The sequence below is a fragment of the Apium graveolens genome, chromosome 8 (assembly GCF_009905375.1).
Source record: "Apium graveolens cultivar Ventura chromosome 8, ASM990537v1, whole genome shotgun sequence".
Lineage (NCBI taxonomy): Eukaryota > Viridiplantae > Streptophyta > Magnoliopsida > Apiales > Apiaceae > Apium > Apium graveolens.
In genome coordinates this window covers 221017995-221035827 of record NC_133654.1, presented here as the reverse complement: position 1 = coordinate 221035827, position 17833 = coordinate 221017995, and the positions used below count along the sequence as shown (strand labels likewise).

Here is a 17833-nt window from a genome sequence, read left to right as displayed (position 1 = left end):
ATCCTCATCATCATTATCAGTATCATCCCAACTTCTGCCTTCTACAATACAGGCTTTTCCAGACGGTTTCTTCAAGAGAGCTTCATACTTTGCCTAAAACTCCAAATATGCCTTGTCATTTTTCACCTTCTTGGGCTTCTGGCATTCAGTAGCAAAGTCACCTAACTCATCACAGTTGAAGCACCTAAACTTTGATATGTCCACATATCTAGTTTTGTAGCCACCTTTGCTAACTGAATTATACTGAGCTTTTGGTTTTCAATTGTTGTTGTTGGAAGATTGTCCCTTGTTTTTAGAAAACCTAGGCTTCTTGAACCTTATGTTGGAAAATTTCCTATCCAAGTAAGCCATGGATTGGTCCATTTCATCTAGCTCATCCAGGGTGTAGTATTCATCTTCCTCCGGTTCCAAAATAACTTGCGTCTAAAGTCCTATGTTCTTTTGTTCCACAGCTTGAATAATTGGAACTTGATCAGCTTGCTCATCTTCACTTTCTTCACTATCATGTTCAGCCAAAGCACTGGAACCATCAACCAAATGTCCATGATTTGCCTTTAATGACTTTTTTTGCAGCATCTCAAGTTCATAAGTTTTTAAGATTCCATACATAACTTCCAATGTCATTCTGCTTAGATCTCTTCCTTCTCTAATGGCTTATATCTTCTGTTCAAGATGGCCAAGAAGAGCTAGCAGGAACTTTAGGTTAACCTCCTCAGCTTCATAATATTTATCATGTAGCTACAAGTCATTTATTAATTTATTGAATCTCTCAAAAACTTCGGTAATTTCTTCTTTGGGCTTTACCATGAATCCCTCATACTGGGAAACCAGTATTCTCCTTTGGTTGGATCTAACTTCCTCTGTAACTTCACACAAAATCTCATTTTCTCCCAGATCTATTTAGCTGCGTCACAGTTGACAATGTTGTTGTACATGACATTGTCAAGTGACTCTATCAGAATTAATTGCAGGCCACTATCTCGAGAGACTTTTTCTTTCCCAGTTTTTGTGTATTTTGAAGGATCTTTAGGACCATAATGTGCTGGTAAGACTATGTCCCCTTATGTAGCTTCTTTAATTATTTCCATAGGAATGAAAGGACCATTCTTCAGAATCTGGATGTACATAGGGTTGGCCATCTTGAGAAACAACATCATCTTCTTCTTCCATAAAGTTTAGTTAGCTTTTTCAAAGGCTGGTATTTTATTACTGCTTATCTTTTGTGTATTCATTCTTCCAAGAACTTTAATCTATTTAATTTCAAATTTTGCTCTCATACCACTTGTAGGGTAATGAATACAACACAGGGGGTGAATGTGTTGTCTTGATTTTTAGGCTTTCTTAAAACTATTTTGGATATGGTGAACAAAGCAATCTAATTTGTAGAGATATTATGTTTAAACAAAATTAATGACACATGCACAAAAAATAAAGTATTTTCAGAACTCACTTAACTTTGTATTAAAATTAAGTATGTCTTGCTATAAATTTCTGGGTTCTTTGTAAGTAAAGAACTCAGCTTCTATCTTGAGAGAGTACTAGAAAATCTAAATCTGTTTGTTGCTTTACTTACAAAGGACCAGTGTTTACTTTATATATTAGTAACACACTGGTTTACACGATATATAATAAGATGTACTAAACCCTTTTCTAAGCTATCACTAATACTTTCCATTTCTGGCTTAGCAAATCTTTCCATATCTTGTAGATCTGTGACCTTCCTTTGTCAGTTAATCTTTGCCCTTGATCTTATACTCTTCAAGCTGCTTTTGTAGACTTTTCAAGTTCTCTAAATACTTGCACTTGAATTGACTTGTCAATATGTCTGAGGTCTCTACATGTGGAACTAACTTGTCGATATCTCAGAGATCTCTATATACATTTTGACTTGTCGATATCTCTGAGATCTCTATGCGAGAAATTGACTTGTCGATATCTCCAATCTTCATGTCTTCATTTTGACTTGTCGATATCTCCTAATTCTTGATATGTAGAAATAGCTTGTCGATATCTCCAATCTTCATGTCTTCATTTGACTTGCCGATATCTCTTAAACTTCTCGATAAGTCATTCCGAACTTCTCGAATGACTTCTCTATATGACTTGATCTGTGACTTGTCGCTATCTTGACTTAGAATATTTTCCATAAAACATATTTATTCAACTCCAAGCTTCTGTATCATTTCTCTGAGGCATGATATGTCTTGATCTTCTTCCAGAGTTTATTCCTCAGGCTTGAACTGTTTACAAGAAAATACTCCAGTCTGATCTTTTAACCATTTTACAGAATCAAGTAATACAATACATAATACAAATTAAATTACCAATACAACTGAATTTTAGGGCTGTTAGTTTGACTTAGTCTTGTTATTGTATAGGCATGTCTTGCACAAAAAAATAAGATACATAACAGAGTTAAATCGAAATCTAATTTTATGGGGTAAATTAGTTGATTTGGGATATAATGTTATGATGAAGAACCGTATGTTAGAAGTCACTAATAGGGATTTAGAGATACTTAAAGGTCGAAAAGATAAGAGAAATCTTTTTGTGCTATAAGAAGGGATTATTATTCGAAGGGAGACATTGACGAATCGACGTCGGTGGCTTGATGGTGACCGTTAATTCGGTTGTGCATGAAACCATATTGGGTTGAAGGGGAGGATTGATAGGGTTAAATCCAATAGGTAGTATGGGCTTGGTGATATAAAGCATAATTGGATTGGGTAATAATTGTATTGGTAGATAACTATTATCATAATTGGGTTGGGTAATAATTATATGGGTAGGCAACTGTTATTATAATGGATTTTGGTTATTAGTCTTGGTAGTCAAGTTTGTGATGACTATATATACATAGTCATGTTATTATTTTGATATATGCTTGAGTATTGTTTGACTTAAGTATCGCTTGAGTGAATACTGTTTGGAGAAATTGATTGTTTTATTGATGATTTTTTGGATTAATAAACAAGTTGGGACATGTGTTTTTCCGTGTCATATATTGTGTGCGTGTGTGTGTATTTTGCATTGTTTGTTTAGTTCTATATTTGTGTGGATTCCCCCTAACAACATGATCAACCTCAATCATTTTGTTAAAAACTGAACATGTATATTTCGCCAAAGCACCACTAGAACACACTAGATATGGCTCAAGAACTTGCAACTGGTCCCAAATTTTCTTTATCTTAGCATAATATTCAGAAATAGATCTCATTTTATTGAGTAGACATCAGTTTCTTATGAATCTCATATAGAAGGGGAGCATTTGATTGACCATACCTCTCATGAATTTCCAACCACAAATGTCTAGCAGATGGACCGAATATAAAATTTTATGCAATACTTTTCTCCATAAAGTACAAAGTCCAACCAGTAACCATGTAGCCATTTCTAATCCACTTCTTTAAATCTTGAGAATCAGATGCAGGTTTCAAAATAGTTCCATCAATAAACCTGATTTATTCTTTGCTCCTAGTGTAAGAAGAACACTACGACTCCAATTGATATAGTTATCACCATTAAACATAATTTGCCTTAATTGACTGTGGGAGTTATCACCATGAGATAGGAAGTATGGATCATTATAGTTAACAGTCGTACTGAGATTATTTTGAGCAATTTGAGAATTTTCTGGCATGATCATCTGAAATTTAGAAGAAACACTTACTAATCTGAAGTTCTAAATTTGAAACCCTAGCTTTGAGAAAGATAAAATAAAGGGGAAATCAATCAAATTGAAGTTCTAGATTGCGAGATTAGTATGTGTATGTAGAGAAGACATGTAATTCACAAAACAATTATCAGGAAACGGAGATTTATACCTAATCGAGATTAGTCAGAGATTATACGTATATATCCGTGTGTATATATCAAAATCGATACTTACAGAGATTGCAAAACAAAGCCCAATGCTCTGATACCATGTGAAATTATCGATATTTGATGATTTAACAAGATGATGATTTAACAAGATGGAGAAGAAGATCCCAAGAGAAAAGTGTTATCTTCTGCATATTATCCAAAAGCTCTCTCTTAAAATGAAATACAATGTTTGTTTATATATAACAAGAGCTGTTAGCCCGCCTAATTAACTTGCAACTAAACTATGGAATTTACCCACGAGAGTATTATACGTCAGCTATATTAATTCTAACTATTTTCAAAAATATAAAATGAACTATTGTACTAACAATAACAGATCCTGAAACTGAAAGTTGATTTCCACTATTAGTTGGATATCCATGTTCCTCGAGATGAACGTTCAATCATATAAAGTTTTCTAATTTCATTGTTTATGCTGTGAAGTTGCTAGGCCGGATAATGGCACCAAATATCTGAGCTATATTTGATTGAACTGCCATTGAGTTTCTTCTAAAGATACATTTCGACTTGAATAAAAATGCATAAAGAACTTGTTCATTCAGATGGTGAGCAACTCCTGAAGTTCGCGATGCCTGGCGTTATTAAAGATAATCCTAACAAACCTCTGCACATAGAGCAACATGAACGGGTTGACACAATAACATGTGTCGAAATTTTGACTCCACACTAATCCAAAATATTTAAGGTTACAGTTCTAGAAACAAGATATCCAAATTCCACAAATAAATTTTTCACTTTCTTTTAAAACTGTTTTCAATAATTCTCAATCTCAAAACTTAACCCGCTAGTATACCTTCGAAAAGAAGTATACTAGGCCCAAATACAATACACAGCTATAACATAATATAATATAAACAACTTTATATAACAGAACTTACACTAGTTCAAAATGTCCTAAAAATTATGAATATTCCAAATATGCGAAAATATAAAATATTTGGAAGTCCCATGATTTTATAAAAATAAAAATCTGATTTTTGTGGGGTTTGACGTCCTGATAGGGGTCCGGTCCAATAATTTTTATGAAACTGAAATATTTCTAAAATTCTAGGAATATTTAAAAACTAATAAAATAAAATTTTCAAAATTTTTAAAACATTTATAAATCGAGCGTCATATCCGCATTTTACGATTTAACGAACAAACGTGCGGGTAAATATAACCAGAAAAAATTTCCGAAATAATTTTAAAATTCTCGAAATATTCAAATACTAATAAAATATAAGTTTATGATTTTTGAAATATTTTGGAATTTAATACTGAATTTACACTTATATATCAGATCCAAAAATAGATTACTTAGCCGCTAAGTAACTATAAAAATGATATAATTTAATACCAGATTTGGATAATTATCAAAACCGAACTTCTTATAAAACATCCTATGAGAAAATAATGTAAAAATATCCCGTCTCTCGAGAATACATGTTTTATTGATCTACCGAAATGATTATCGTATCAAAAATTTTGCGCTGTGACGCGCACGGGTCAAACCGTACTCCGGATTGAAAAAGTTAAATTACGGAAAATGTCCGGAATTACCAGATTAGGTTAGAAATGAGTTTTACGAAGAGTTTCGGGTTGTAAAACCGCATAAACGGTTGAAGTTGGACGATTCCCGGCTTTATAAAATAATTTATAATTACTCAGAAAATAATTTATTAAATCTATAAATCCTTATAAAATCATATAACAATCCAAAAATTACCAGAAAAATACCATAATTATCTATACTTTATTCTGGACATAATAAAAATTAAAATACTTACACTTTATCACATATCGACACCCAAATATAAATATCATTCATCAGATAATTCACCAAAATTCCCATAATAATCACATAATAATTTTTTATTGATAAAATAATTGCACGATATTTCCCGGATATTACAAAATAATTTTAATTTACCGATATCAATAAGATCGGCTTTCTGATAACTTTTGAAAATAATACATTTAAGTAAATATTTTCAGAAATTAACAAGGATCGATATATCACTTAACAATTAGCACATTACCATTTAATAACACAAACTCGTCAAATAGGAATAAAATATCCACAATTTTATTCCTTCTAAAATCATAAAAGCACACATATATATATTCAAATAATAATTATAATAATTCTAAAAATACGGGATATTACATCAAGGATTCAAGAAGGACAAAAGCTCAATCCATATATCAATTCTCTGTGCTAGGAAGGACTTGTATGGGACAAGATTAGAGGAAGGAAATAATCAAATGAATTAAAATAATTAAATATGTACAAAGAAAATAATTAAGTATAATAAAAATATAAAATTGTGTAAATATATAAAAAATATCAATTTAATAATTATTATGTCATTAAACAATATAAAAATTAATAAAAGGGATAAGGTTTCCGCCGTTGACGCTGTGTCTCTAAACAAAATATTAGTGGTTAACTTAAGAAAAAAGGCCCCAAATGGGAAAATAACCCTCAATATCACTTTTTAAGAAGATGACCTCAAATGTCATTCAAGAACCTAATTTCAAATCACGTTTTTGTTAAACATAAAAACGGAATATTGTCTCACGTTTTTCAACCATTTCAATTTTTTTTATTTTTTCTTTAATTCAATTTGTTACTTTAAGTCACATTTGTAGGCCCTAAAAACAGTTGATGTTACGTTTTTAATAGTAAAACACAACTTAAAAATATATTTTCATTCGTTTTTTATTAATATTTTATATTTTCAATATAAAACCAAATACGACATCTTAACGAGAGGGGGCTTCCCTCTTTCTGAGTAGTGGGGTCCTAAGCTAAGAGCTAAGCCTCGGAACTTTTAATGCCATAATGCCTTTCAAATCCTCCTAGTCATTATCCTAGTGCAATAACTATTGCCAAAAAGAACGTCCATATTCTGGCAATTTCACCCAGAAGGGAATGAGTTACTCCTACAGCATGTCCTTGTATAATGTTTAAGGCTCTCAGCTGAGTAGTAGGAACAACTTTTAATTTATTATGAGTTCAAACGATTGATTCAATGGGTTCTTGCCAATAACCACGTCCATCGAATAAAAATATTAAATTTAAGGCTCATACAATTCCTAATTAAGGTTTTAAAAATAGTAAAACATGTATAGCTATGAATATAGTACGAATAAAATACCGTTTAGATTAACGTATTAAGTTTAAAAATATAACTTTATCTAGTATTTTGGATAAAAAAAATAAGAAAAAAGAAATTTGCAAAACGTTAATGCATTTTGCTCTAAAACTAAAACTCTTGTTGCGTTTACAATCCTCCAGACACCTTCCCAAGTTGCGTTTTGCTATTCTGAATAAAAAAAATAAAAAATGCAAAATCTAATTTCGTTTTGACTTTTTAAAAATTAAAATAAAAATAGAAAAATGTGACATGCATTTCCGTTTGGGTCATAAATTTTAAACGACACAAGCACTTCCGTTTTTTGAATGATATTTGTAACCATATTTTATAAAATGACATTAGAACTATTTTGCCCAAAAAATGACATTTATGGCCAAATAACTTTAAAAACAAAATACTCGTTTATCCCCGAATCTTCCTGTATCTTCAAACCCTAATTTTGCAGCAGAGCTTTTTAAACATGGCAGAAATTAGCAAGAGGAAGAGGAAAAATAAGAAAAGAGAAGCTTGGGAAAAGGTGATGAGTAGTTTCACGGATGATCTGTGGACTGAGATTCTCCTGCGCCTTCCCATTAAGTCATTACTTCGATTCAAATCGGTTTGTAAATCATGGTTTCCATAATTTCAAGCCATCGTTTCGCAAAATCTCATCACGCAATCGCTGGTACAGATGATCAAGTTGTTATTGTACACCTGGAACCAAATGACAATGATTTTGACGCAGACGTTGATGGCTCTTTTTCCCTCATTCACCTCGGTTCCGAACCTAATTGTAAGAATCTCGATTTTCCTTACTCGCAAGGTGAGTATCCGTCTAAAGATATATTCTCTACGCTTATAGGTTCTCATTTTGGCATTGTTTGTGTTTCTGTTGATGTATCCGATTGGTCCGTTACCAATAATAATTTCGATATTTATCTGTGGAACCCTGCAACTAAACACTCCAAGCTCATTCCCCGCTATAATAAATCTGATAATGCTTACACAAGTGGTTCTTTGGGCTTTGCTTTTGATCACATTGATTCAGATTTTAAACTTGTTAAAGTTCAGTCTCGTGATTTTTTTGCTAAGGTCTATTCTTCAAACAGGAATGAGTGGCGATGTATTGAGCCCAGGCCTATTGATGTTCCCCAGAGAAATGTTTTTGATATATGTTTTCACGGATTTTTGTTTGCCATAGGAAATAATAGTGGTATGATGGCTTTTAATTTGAACAAGGAGTTGTTTATTTGTGATATTAATCTTCCTGTTACTTCTTTTGATGATGCTCAGAGTTCTACTAAAACTCGAGTTAGTAACTTCAATGATACTATTGCTGTCATATTCTGTACTATGGACAACGGTAAGATTCAATTGTGGACATTAGACAATGAGGCTTGTCTTTGTGGTGGCGGAGTTCAGGCATTGTGGACTAAAGTGCTCAGTATTGATGTAGGTTTGCCATTATACTTGGTTGAAGGCCTCTATAACAATTCTCAATTTTTAGTAGTTGGTAGAGATGGTAACAGGTTTATGTATGACTTGAACAAGAAAGTGACCAAAAATTTCACTGGCCCCTATTTCGAAGCTACTGAAATTTTCAAGTATACGGCAAGCATTTTTTCACTCGAAGGATTCAAACGAATCAAGTGGGCTGCTTCATTTTCGAGTAGGCAAGATTCATCGGACTCGGATGTGGAAATGGATGAATGATAGAATCCCAGATTGATGAATGACAACAAAGATGATAACGGTACACTATCTACTTTCTTGGAGATGATTTAGTGTTTGGTGATTATGCTTGAATATGCTAGGTGGCAGTTGATGTCTTACTGGTTGACATTTTGTTAATTACTTGTGTTTAAACTTTGACTTGCTATTACTTTTTAATCTCTTGAAGTCCTGTTAGTTTTATGAGTATTGATGTTTTGTGTTATATTCTGAGACTCATTGTTAAATCAAATGTGGATCTGATTTCAAAAGTTTTTCTAATGTATCTAACAGGGGCAAGGCAAGACAAAAAACTTATCATGTCATAAATAATTTATGATAAATTTTTAGATATTAAAACTTTAAAGTTAACTGCAGTTCACATCCCCTACATTACTGCCAACCTTGAGTTTATTAGATTTTTTACAAAATAACCTGGTGTATCTGTCATCAAATCATTGAATACACAAAAGTGCGAAAACTGTCAAAAGTGCAAATATACTGCATCCTTCAACCCCAGTATCCCAAAAGCTCATGGCAGATGTAGTTCTAACATCACATCTAAATCTCTTTCTCATTAGTTGCTGCCTTCTAAACTACTTGGCTTGTAATTTCTTTAATAAGGTGCACTCTTTTACCTGCCAAAGAAAAATTTTAGCTTTCCCTTGAAATCTTGAGCAATTGGCGTGGAAGATCTTAATGCCTCTGTTGGTTTATTACTACTACATTCCTGATACAAACTAATTAATCTCTTTTATCTGCTATCTATTCCTTATTTTAGTGTTTTTGGTAATTGGGCTTTACTCCTGAGTTTGGTCTGGGCTGTCCTCAATGTGGGCTTGGGCCCAACAGCCTAATTAGGAACATAGTCTCCACCAGGTTGAAATCCCTGAGAAGAGTATATTCACCACTTATATATTCTTAAGTGGAAAAATAAAACCTTTTTTACTTTTGTTGGTTTTAGGGGAATGGCAGTTCTCCATACAAGCTAGCCCCGTGGACTTGGATTTTTAATTTTAATAGAGGACTACCCCTGTGCTGTTGATGGCCTTAAAATATAGTTATCATTCGAAACTTGGTTTAAGGATTATCACTCTTTCTACTGCTAGTACTAGACAGATCAATCCGTCCAAGCTGACTCTGAAATCAATGGTGGTGGTGGTCAGAGCTCAATGTATGCCATACTGACAAGAAAAATTAGCCATGGTGCCCGGAAACGAAGACATTGTAATAACTTGTTCCAAGTTGCACCAATCTGTTTCCCCCTTATAAGTCAACTTATCTTATGACTTATAAGTTCGTAACAACTTATCCACGAGTATTTGTCGACCATACTTATAAGTTGAATTTAAAACTTATAAATTGATAATCTGAATGTTAGCAATGACGTACTTTTTTCTCAATTTATTTTGATATTTCTCTTTTTTACAACTTTACTTTTTAAAAAAATGTTTTTAAATGTTAACCTAATTTAAAATTCATGAATTAAAATAATTTTATTTAATATTGTTTATTTTAGTTCATTTAAATAAAAAAATCTGATTTATAAGTGTTAATCTACTTATCATTTAAAAGTCAGTTATTCATTATTTATTTTAAAATTTTTCAAACGGGCATGTGTTGTTTGCTCTACATGCTGCAGTAAATTTTGGTCAGTATTAGTTTGCCGGCTTCCTTAAAAAGCTACCTCATTGGAAGCCGCTGTTCATGCCCAAGTCAGGAATTCCGGGCGAAGATCATCGAATATACGTAAATAAAATGGATATTGGATTGTTTTAAATGAACTTTAGGAGAGAGACAAAAAATTAGTACCTCCGTTTTATTTTACGTGAGCCACTTTCTTTTTTTAGATGTCCCGGTAAAAATGAGCCTCCCATTAAGAGCATATGAACCCCTCCTCAAATCCATCAATTCATCGATTCATCAATGGAGTTGATTACTATTCATGCTAGAATCACTTTTTTCTTAATTTTCGTACACCCACATAACTCCAATCCATCAATCCATCAATTACTATTCATCAAATAAATAATTATATATATATATATATCATAAATTTATTTCATCTCAATTATTTAATGGTCCCACAAATAGTATCCAATAATACATTGTTGGATAATTTCAGATTTTTGATAAGATAGTGGATAAATTTAAATTTTTGATAAGATTTTCGTTGAATCACATTATGACACGTGTCATGATCTAGATTTATAGATAGAAAATTGTCTATAAATAATATTATGATCTTCATATTATAATCATCTCAAAATCAATACAATCTTTGCAATATGAATTCATTTTAGATTATTGAGTCAGAGACAAAAACACAGTCAAGAAGAGTCTGAAATTATGAATATCATGGTGAACGAAGCGGCGATGATGAAGGAGTTCATCGATACCCCAAATGAACCACAAGGGCGAGGCTCAAGACCTGGAAAATCTTCTAATCATCCTAGAGAAAGGCTATCAAGAGGAAAAAATCTCATGGCAGATTATTTCGTTGATCGTCCAATATTCAATGAAGATGATTTTTGTCGGAGGTATCGAATGTGCCCTCATGTTTTCAATCACATCATGACCGCTCTTTGTACTCAAGATTTTTATTGGCATAAAAAAACAGATGCAATCGGATTATTGGGGTTGTTACCAGAACAAAAAATGACTGCTGCACTACGAATGCTAGCTTACGATGCAGCGGCTGATCAGTGTGCCTAAATATGTCGAATGGGAGAATCAACCACACTTGAGTGTATGAAAATATTTTGTCAACAAGTGGAAGGGCTCTCTGGTGAAGAGTACCTTCGTGCTCCGACACCAGCAGATTTACGAAGGCTTTTAACAAGGGGGAAAAAAGGGGATTTTCAGGTATGATTGGAAGTATCGATTGTATGCACTAGGAGTGGAAGAATTGTCCAAGCGGGTGGGGAGGAGCTTATAGTGGTCGGAAAGGACGCCCTACTATCATTTTAGAGGCAGTCGCTTCCTATGACAGTGTGGCACGCTTTTTTCGGTGTGCCTGTAGCTCAAAATGATATAAACGTTCTGGGTCAGTCTCCCGTGTTTGATAAGGTCATCGGAGGAGATAGTCCCAACGGTAGTGTTTCACGTCAATGGCAAAAGATACAACAACGCTTATTATCTTGCTGATGGAATCTATCCCAGATATTCAACATTTGTAAAAACTATATCAAACTCTGCCACTCAATCACAAAATTTGTTTGCTAAGAAGCAAAAGGCGTATCGTAAAGATGTTGAGAACTTCTTTTTTAGTCATACCTTGTTTTCTTTTCTTTTTTGCTTGTTTGGACGCCTTTACTCCCATCGGTCGAACATGACAAGAAGGACTTTCCGTTTCTCGATTAGAATCTGGAGTAATGAAACCTTCTTCATCATGCAAATCGTCGCTATTCAGATTGATTGGTGATTCCATTTGTGTTGGAAAGTTTCGTTGAAACGGAGGAGAACTAGTGGGAATGTCTACAAATTGAGTATGTGCTGCAACTGCTTCATAGCAATCCCATTGTCGAATGTTTATTCATTTCCTTGAAATATAGTGCTTAAGCTTGAGTTATCTGAAAAAATAATAATTTTTGGATATTAATTTAACACAAAAAAATATAAAATATACTAAAAAAATTTACTTCATCTATCAAATTGGTCCCCGCTTGCACTATATCTACTAGCTTGATTCTTGCACAATGCCATTTGTTTAGCAATCTTTTCAATGGTGCCCAATGCGAGTCAAGTGCAATTTTTGAACGAGGTTCAGCATGAGGATTATCGGGAGTGCCACACCAATTTTGTACATAATCTTCATGAATTCGCCCCCACAATTTATTCTTGTTTGAATATCTTCCGATAATTGGATCGATAGATTGTCGAACCCAAGAAACACATAATTGCAGTTATTCGGAGGGAAGCCAATTAGAACCCATTTTCTTAATTATAAATATAAATAAATCATAAAATTTATAGGAAAATACGAGGATAAAAATATTGATGTTGCAAATGAATGTTTTAAGATAGCTATTTATAGGCAAAAAAAATGAACGTTGAAATAATTTATAGCAGTTAAAAGCTAAATAGCCGTTACTAGCAACAAGAGTAGCAGATCAGGAGTTAAAAAAATCTCACAATCAGTGGGTTCCAGCAATTAACGGCCATTGTCTACTCCATCAGAAATCAATGCCGAGCCTAATGAACTGATGGGCCATCAAAATTTGATGGAGTAAAACTTGAACTGCTGCATACATTTTATTCAAAGCACCATCAATAAAGTTGATGGATCAACTTTATTACACCCCGGTGCATGTGCTCTAATAGTACCCATTTAAGATTATCATAATCACATTAACCACAAATGAATATTATACACTTACTTTTTCATCCAATAACTCATTTTTATGGTCTAGATGTACTAATTTCTTAAAAAACGTACTAGTTAAATTAGCCTACACAAAATGGAACAAGGGAGTATTATTTATTTTTGACGGAATTAGTTTAACTAGTAATTTTTGACCCCGCGCTCTAAAAAATTGATTTTTTAAAAAATATTGTAAGTTGAAATTTTACTTAAATATGTTATTGATAATATGTATAATTGATTTAATTAAAAGAGCAATTTATGCGCCTATTCCATGTTATATTTTGTATTCAATTAAGATATGAGTTAACATATGTTAATAACATGTAGTATAATTTTTGTTTACTAATCTAATCACATAAATGCATATAAAATTTTATATAAAAATTTGATTTAATATACTCGCATTGTCGTAAAGACAAACGCCTCGCAGTTTAAAACATCATAAAATTGAAAAATGTAACTACAAAATATAAGTTATTTCAAATATTATTAAACTGAAAACCATATCTCCAAAATTTTTTTAAAATTTTAATTCAAATCTACTCCAGAAATTTAGAAAAGTAAGCGAGGATTTCAAATAGTTTGTTAATAATATATATGATTTTTTGTTTGTTAATCTAATCGCATAAATGCATATAAGACTTTTAGATAAAATTTAGTCTCATCGCCGTTTGACAACGCCTCGCCGTTTGACAACGCCTCGCCGTTTGACAACGCCTCGCCGTTTAAAAATTATAAAATTGAAAATATTTAACTACAAAATTGTAAATTATTTTAAACATTGTTAAATCGAAAACCATATCTTTTAAAAATAGAATTATAATTTAAAATCTACTCCACAAATTTTCACAAAAGTAAGAGAGAAATTAAAACATTTGTTAATAATATTTATGATTTTTTGTGTTGCTAGTCTAATCTCATAAATGCATATAAATTTTATATATAAAAATTTAGTTTAATGTTTGCTAGTTTAATCAATTATCATAGTATTTATATAAAATATTTTGACTTAATTTATTATACAAGAAGAGATATAAACATAATTGAACATATTTTCGGTCTATAAATATTATGAATATATTAATATATGAACTCTAAATTACTTTTTGTTAAGTACGGCGCTATCTCACCAATGTATTCAAATTTTTAATATAAATATATTTATTTAATATTACTCGACTTCGCTTTACAGCGACACACTCACAATTTAAAACTTAAATATTGGGAAATTGAAAAATATAATTTGTTAATATAAATATTTTAATTATTAATAAATTAGAAACCATAATGTTGTACCTTATTGAAGAAAAATTGTGAAAAAGGCTATAATATTAAATATTTACAAACATGTGCGAGCTATAAGTTTTGTACTTTTAATATTAAACACATAATATTTTGTCAAGATGAGGTATGTTGTTTATGTTCAGACTCCAGCATCTGTAAAGTTATATTGACATTGATAAGTTTTTATTATATTTTCTGATTTGATTTAGAATTTCAAAACAAATTACAACCTATACGGAAAAAATATTCTAAATCTCTTTTATTGCAAACTCACTTATTATTCTTTCCACAAGATAAACTATTGCAAGTTTACCTGTTCTTTTATCCACCAACAAGAATTTAACATATCTTAAGTGCTATACTAAAACAATATTTAAAAAAAAGCATATTTCAATATAACTGATAAAGAGGCCACGATATCCTGATAAAATTGACTACTCTAAAATGTGTAATGTTCCTAATTTACAAAGATAATTTGACAGTAACATCTTTGTCACATCAAATATATTTTCATGCTACAGGTCTAAGCATGTATGTTCCCTTTTCTGACACCAAATTGACAACCTCCAGGCATCTTCTCACAGCACGTTGCAAATGGATGCCTTGTTCAGATTTTAGTGATCGACCACCTGATTAGAAACTGCATTGGCCATATGGGGGAATTCCTTCCTTCTCATGACAGACTTGTTGTCTTACTCTATTTTCTTGGTCGTTTATCTTGATGTATCGAAAAGCCATTTATATCTTACATTCGATAACCTTTAAATATAATTCATTTTAAATTTCCAACAGATTACTTGCTAAAATTCCTCACTTTCTAAGAACATATCTAGATAAACTTATACTTCATATCTCTCTAATCTCATGATTTGCTTGACCGGCCGTAAGCCAGGTATGATGTTAAGCCTATACAGGTTACGCTTTCTGAGAGACCCGGCATGTTCTGTAGGAGCCAGATTTTACCCTGATTTTGACCGTTTTTTCTTATTTTCGTAAAGTTCCACCTCTTTGGTTGTTTCGTTGGGCTCACGGTTACTTGTTGATGGTTTGCTAATGGCTTCTCCGGGATCCACTTCGACACCTGATTCACCTTGGAGTCCTGGGTTGGGTGGTTTCTTTGTATTGCATTCATAATATAGCACTGCCTCGAAACTCGTTGGTCTCCGCACACTTCGCCAACCCAAGTTCTGTGGAAAATTCATTTTGAGATGTGTTATGGATGTAATTTCTTTGAGTAGGCCAATTGTAGTCTTTTCAATGATTGCTTTGTAACTCGAAATTGCGTTAACTACATAAGTTTTCACCGTCTGCCTAGACTGGCTTGGTGGGATCCTAAGAGGACAGGGAGTTCGAGGACTCCAACCAGCTTGACATCATTTCCTGTGAAACCACACAAGGGAGTTCCCTTAGCACTATCAAGCTCGCGGTCTCCTAGTTCCATTCTTGAATAGGCCCTGTAGTAGAAAATGTCCACTAAACTTCCATTGTTAATGACAATTTTTCTTTCGGAGTTTGTTCCCACTTTAGTGATGATGACAAGGACATCTTGGTGTCCTTCGATGATATCGTCAGCATAATGGTTTTTAGCATCGACCCTATACACTTCTCGGCATGACAATTTCCTTGAGTTGTTCGAGGCTCCTCCAGCGGAAAACCCCCTTGAGATAACATCAATAAATCGAGTAGAATTCCATGATGAGCCTCAGCGATATTATTGTTACCCACGTAGTGTGCCAAGAAACCATCACGAATCTTGTCCTCAATTAAACTTGTTAATTTGAAGCATCTTTTGTCTCATGACCCGTGTCTTGATGATACTCGCAATACTTGGTACTAGGTGGCCTATCTAGATTTATGGGCCTACGAAGCCTATAGGATGGATCTGATTTGAGCACCGCTAAAATTATTGTTTTGTCTTATATTAAGTTGTATATGCTCTCGTTCTTCTCGAACCCCTGGAGTCCATGACATGCTTTCCTTTTTGGGATACGAGGTTCCACTATGGTGATAATGAGGTTTTTTAAAGCCACGAGGATTTGGTGAGGACTGAGATTGTCGTTGGCCTCAGGGGTCCGGTCGTTCTTCTTTAGATTGAGGGATTTTATAAGTCCTTATTTCATAATCTCCAAACCGACAAGGACTCCTTTTTGGCTAGCTCTCGGAGACCTAGAATGCTTTATAATTCCCACTACCTCTTGAATAGTTAACATATGCTCGATTATCTTGATGGATGCTTGCAATATTTTGAGTTCTTTCTCGAATTTTTTTTCAAGCAGTTGACTATGATGAGATCTATCAATTTATGTGATTAAATAACTTATAGTCAGGGGGTCATCTAGGGTCTGTTATCTCGGGGATATGAGCCCTGAAGCGAGTTAGGTAAGCTTTGTAGAGCCTCAGTGCTTTGTTGGTGGATTAGTTATGAGCGATGTTGTTTATTTTCCATCCCTTTGTTGCTGAAAAATCTTGTACGTAATTTTCTTTTAAGGATAACTCAAGAGTCTATCAGCCGTGGTTGCACAACAAGAAACAGTGCAAAAGATATCACACTTTTAACAACGGTCCGAAAAGCCACCGATGTTAACAAGTTTTTAACATCGCTTAGTTTTTATTCGATGTTAAAGGGTTTATAGACATCGGTTTTTAAAATATAACTGTTGTCTAATCTCAATTTAAAAATAAAAATAAAAAGAACGACTATAGTACAATATACGTTCCCCCTTAACTAAAATTCTAATTTCCCCCCACCCCAAATTTATTCCACTTTTCCCCCTTTCTTCTCCCCTCACTTCGCCTATCTTTCTCTCTCTACTCTCCTCTCCTCTACTCTTCTCTCATCTTCTCTCACTCTCTGTTGAAGCTTCAAAGCCTAAATTTTACCATTAATTTCACAACACAACCCCCGTTTTAAGAATATGTAAACCCTAATTTCAATTAGTACAAATGAAGTAAAATTAGTTCAACACATCTTCAATTTCTTAGTTTAATTTCTTAAATCAGTGGAACCCATCTTTAATTATCAAGATTGGCTAATATTTCTTTATATTTTGTATAAATTTTCTTTTTTCTCCCAATAGATTTTGGGAGTTACGGAAAAGAGAGTGGAAGAGAAAACAAGAAAAGAATGCAGAAGTTCAATCTCAACAAGCTGACTGAGGCTCTAAAACCCGTCTCTTCAGTGATGAAGAGGTTCTTTGTTCATTTCTTGTAATATTTAAAAAGGGGTGTTGATGATTTTACATGACTTTGTTTGTTGTTGATGGTATAGGTGATGAAGAAGCCCCGGAATCCACGCCAAGCTGTTGACCTATTGCCTATCCGGAGGTCTACTCGTGTTGCTGATTTGCCACCTCCTAGTTACAAAAAAGTAAATTCATATACCCTTTTAGAAAACTATTTGTTTTCGTGTTTTTTGAATTTTTTGGCATATGTTATTTGGGGGGTTTTATGTTTAGTACATATTTTT

General features: G+C 33.0%; 1 protein-coding gene across 1 annotated transcript; it reads left to right on the top strand.

Moving 5' to 3' along the window:
- Positions 1-7375: 7375 nt before the first annotated feature.
- LOC141681011 (uncharacterized) lies at positions 7376-10098 on the top strand. Its single transcript, XM_074487076.1, has 4 exons — positions 7376-7626; positions 7699-7830; positions 8301-8760; positions 9682-10098. The coding sequence occupies exons 1-3, from the start codon at positions 7489-7491 to the stop codon at positions 8718-8720; spliced, it is 690 nt and encodes a 229-aa protein (XP_074343177.1). The 5' UTR covers positions 7376-7488; the 3' UTR covers positions 8721-8760; positions 9682-10098.
- Positions 10099-17833: the final 7735 nt, after the last annotated feature.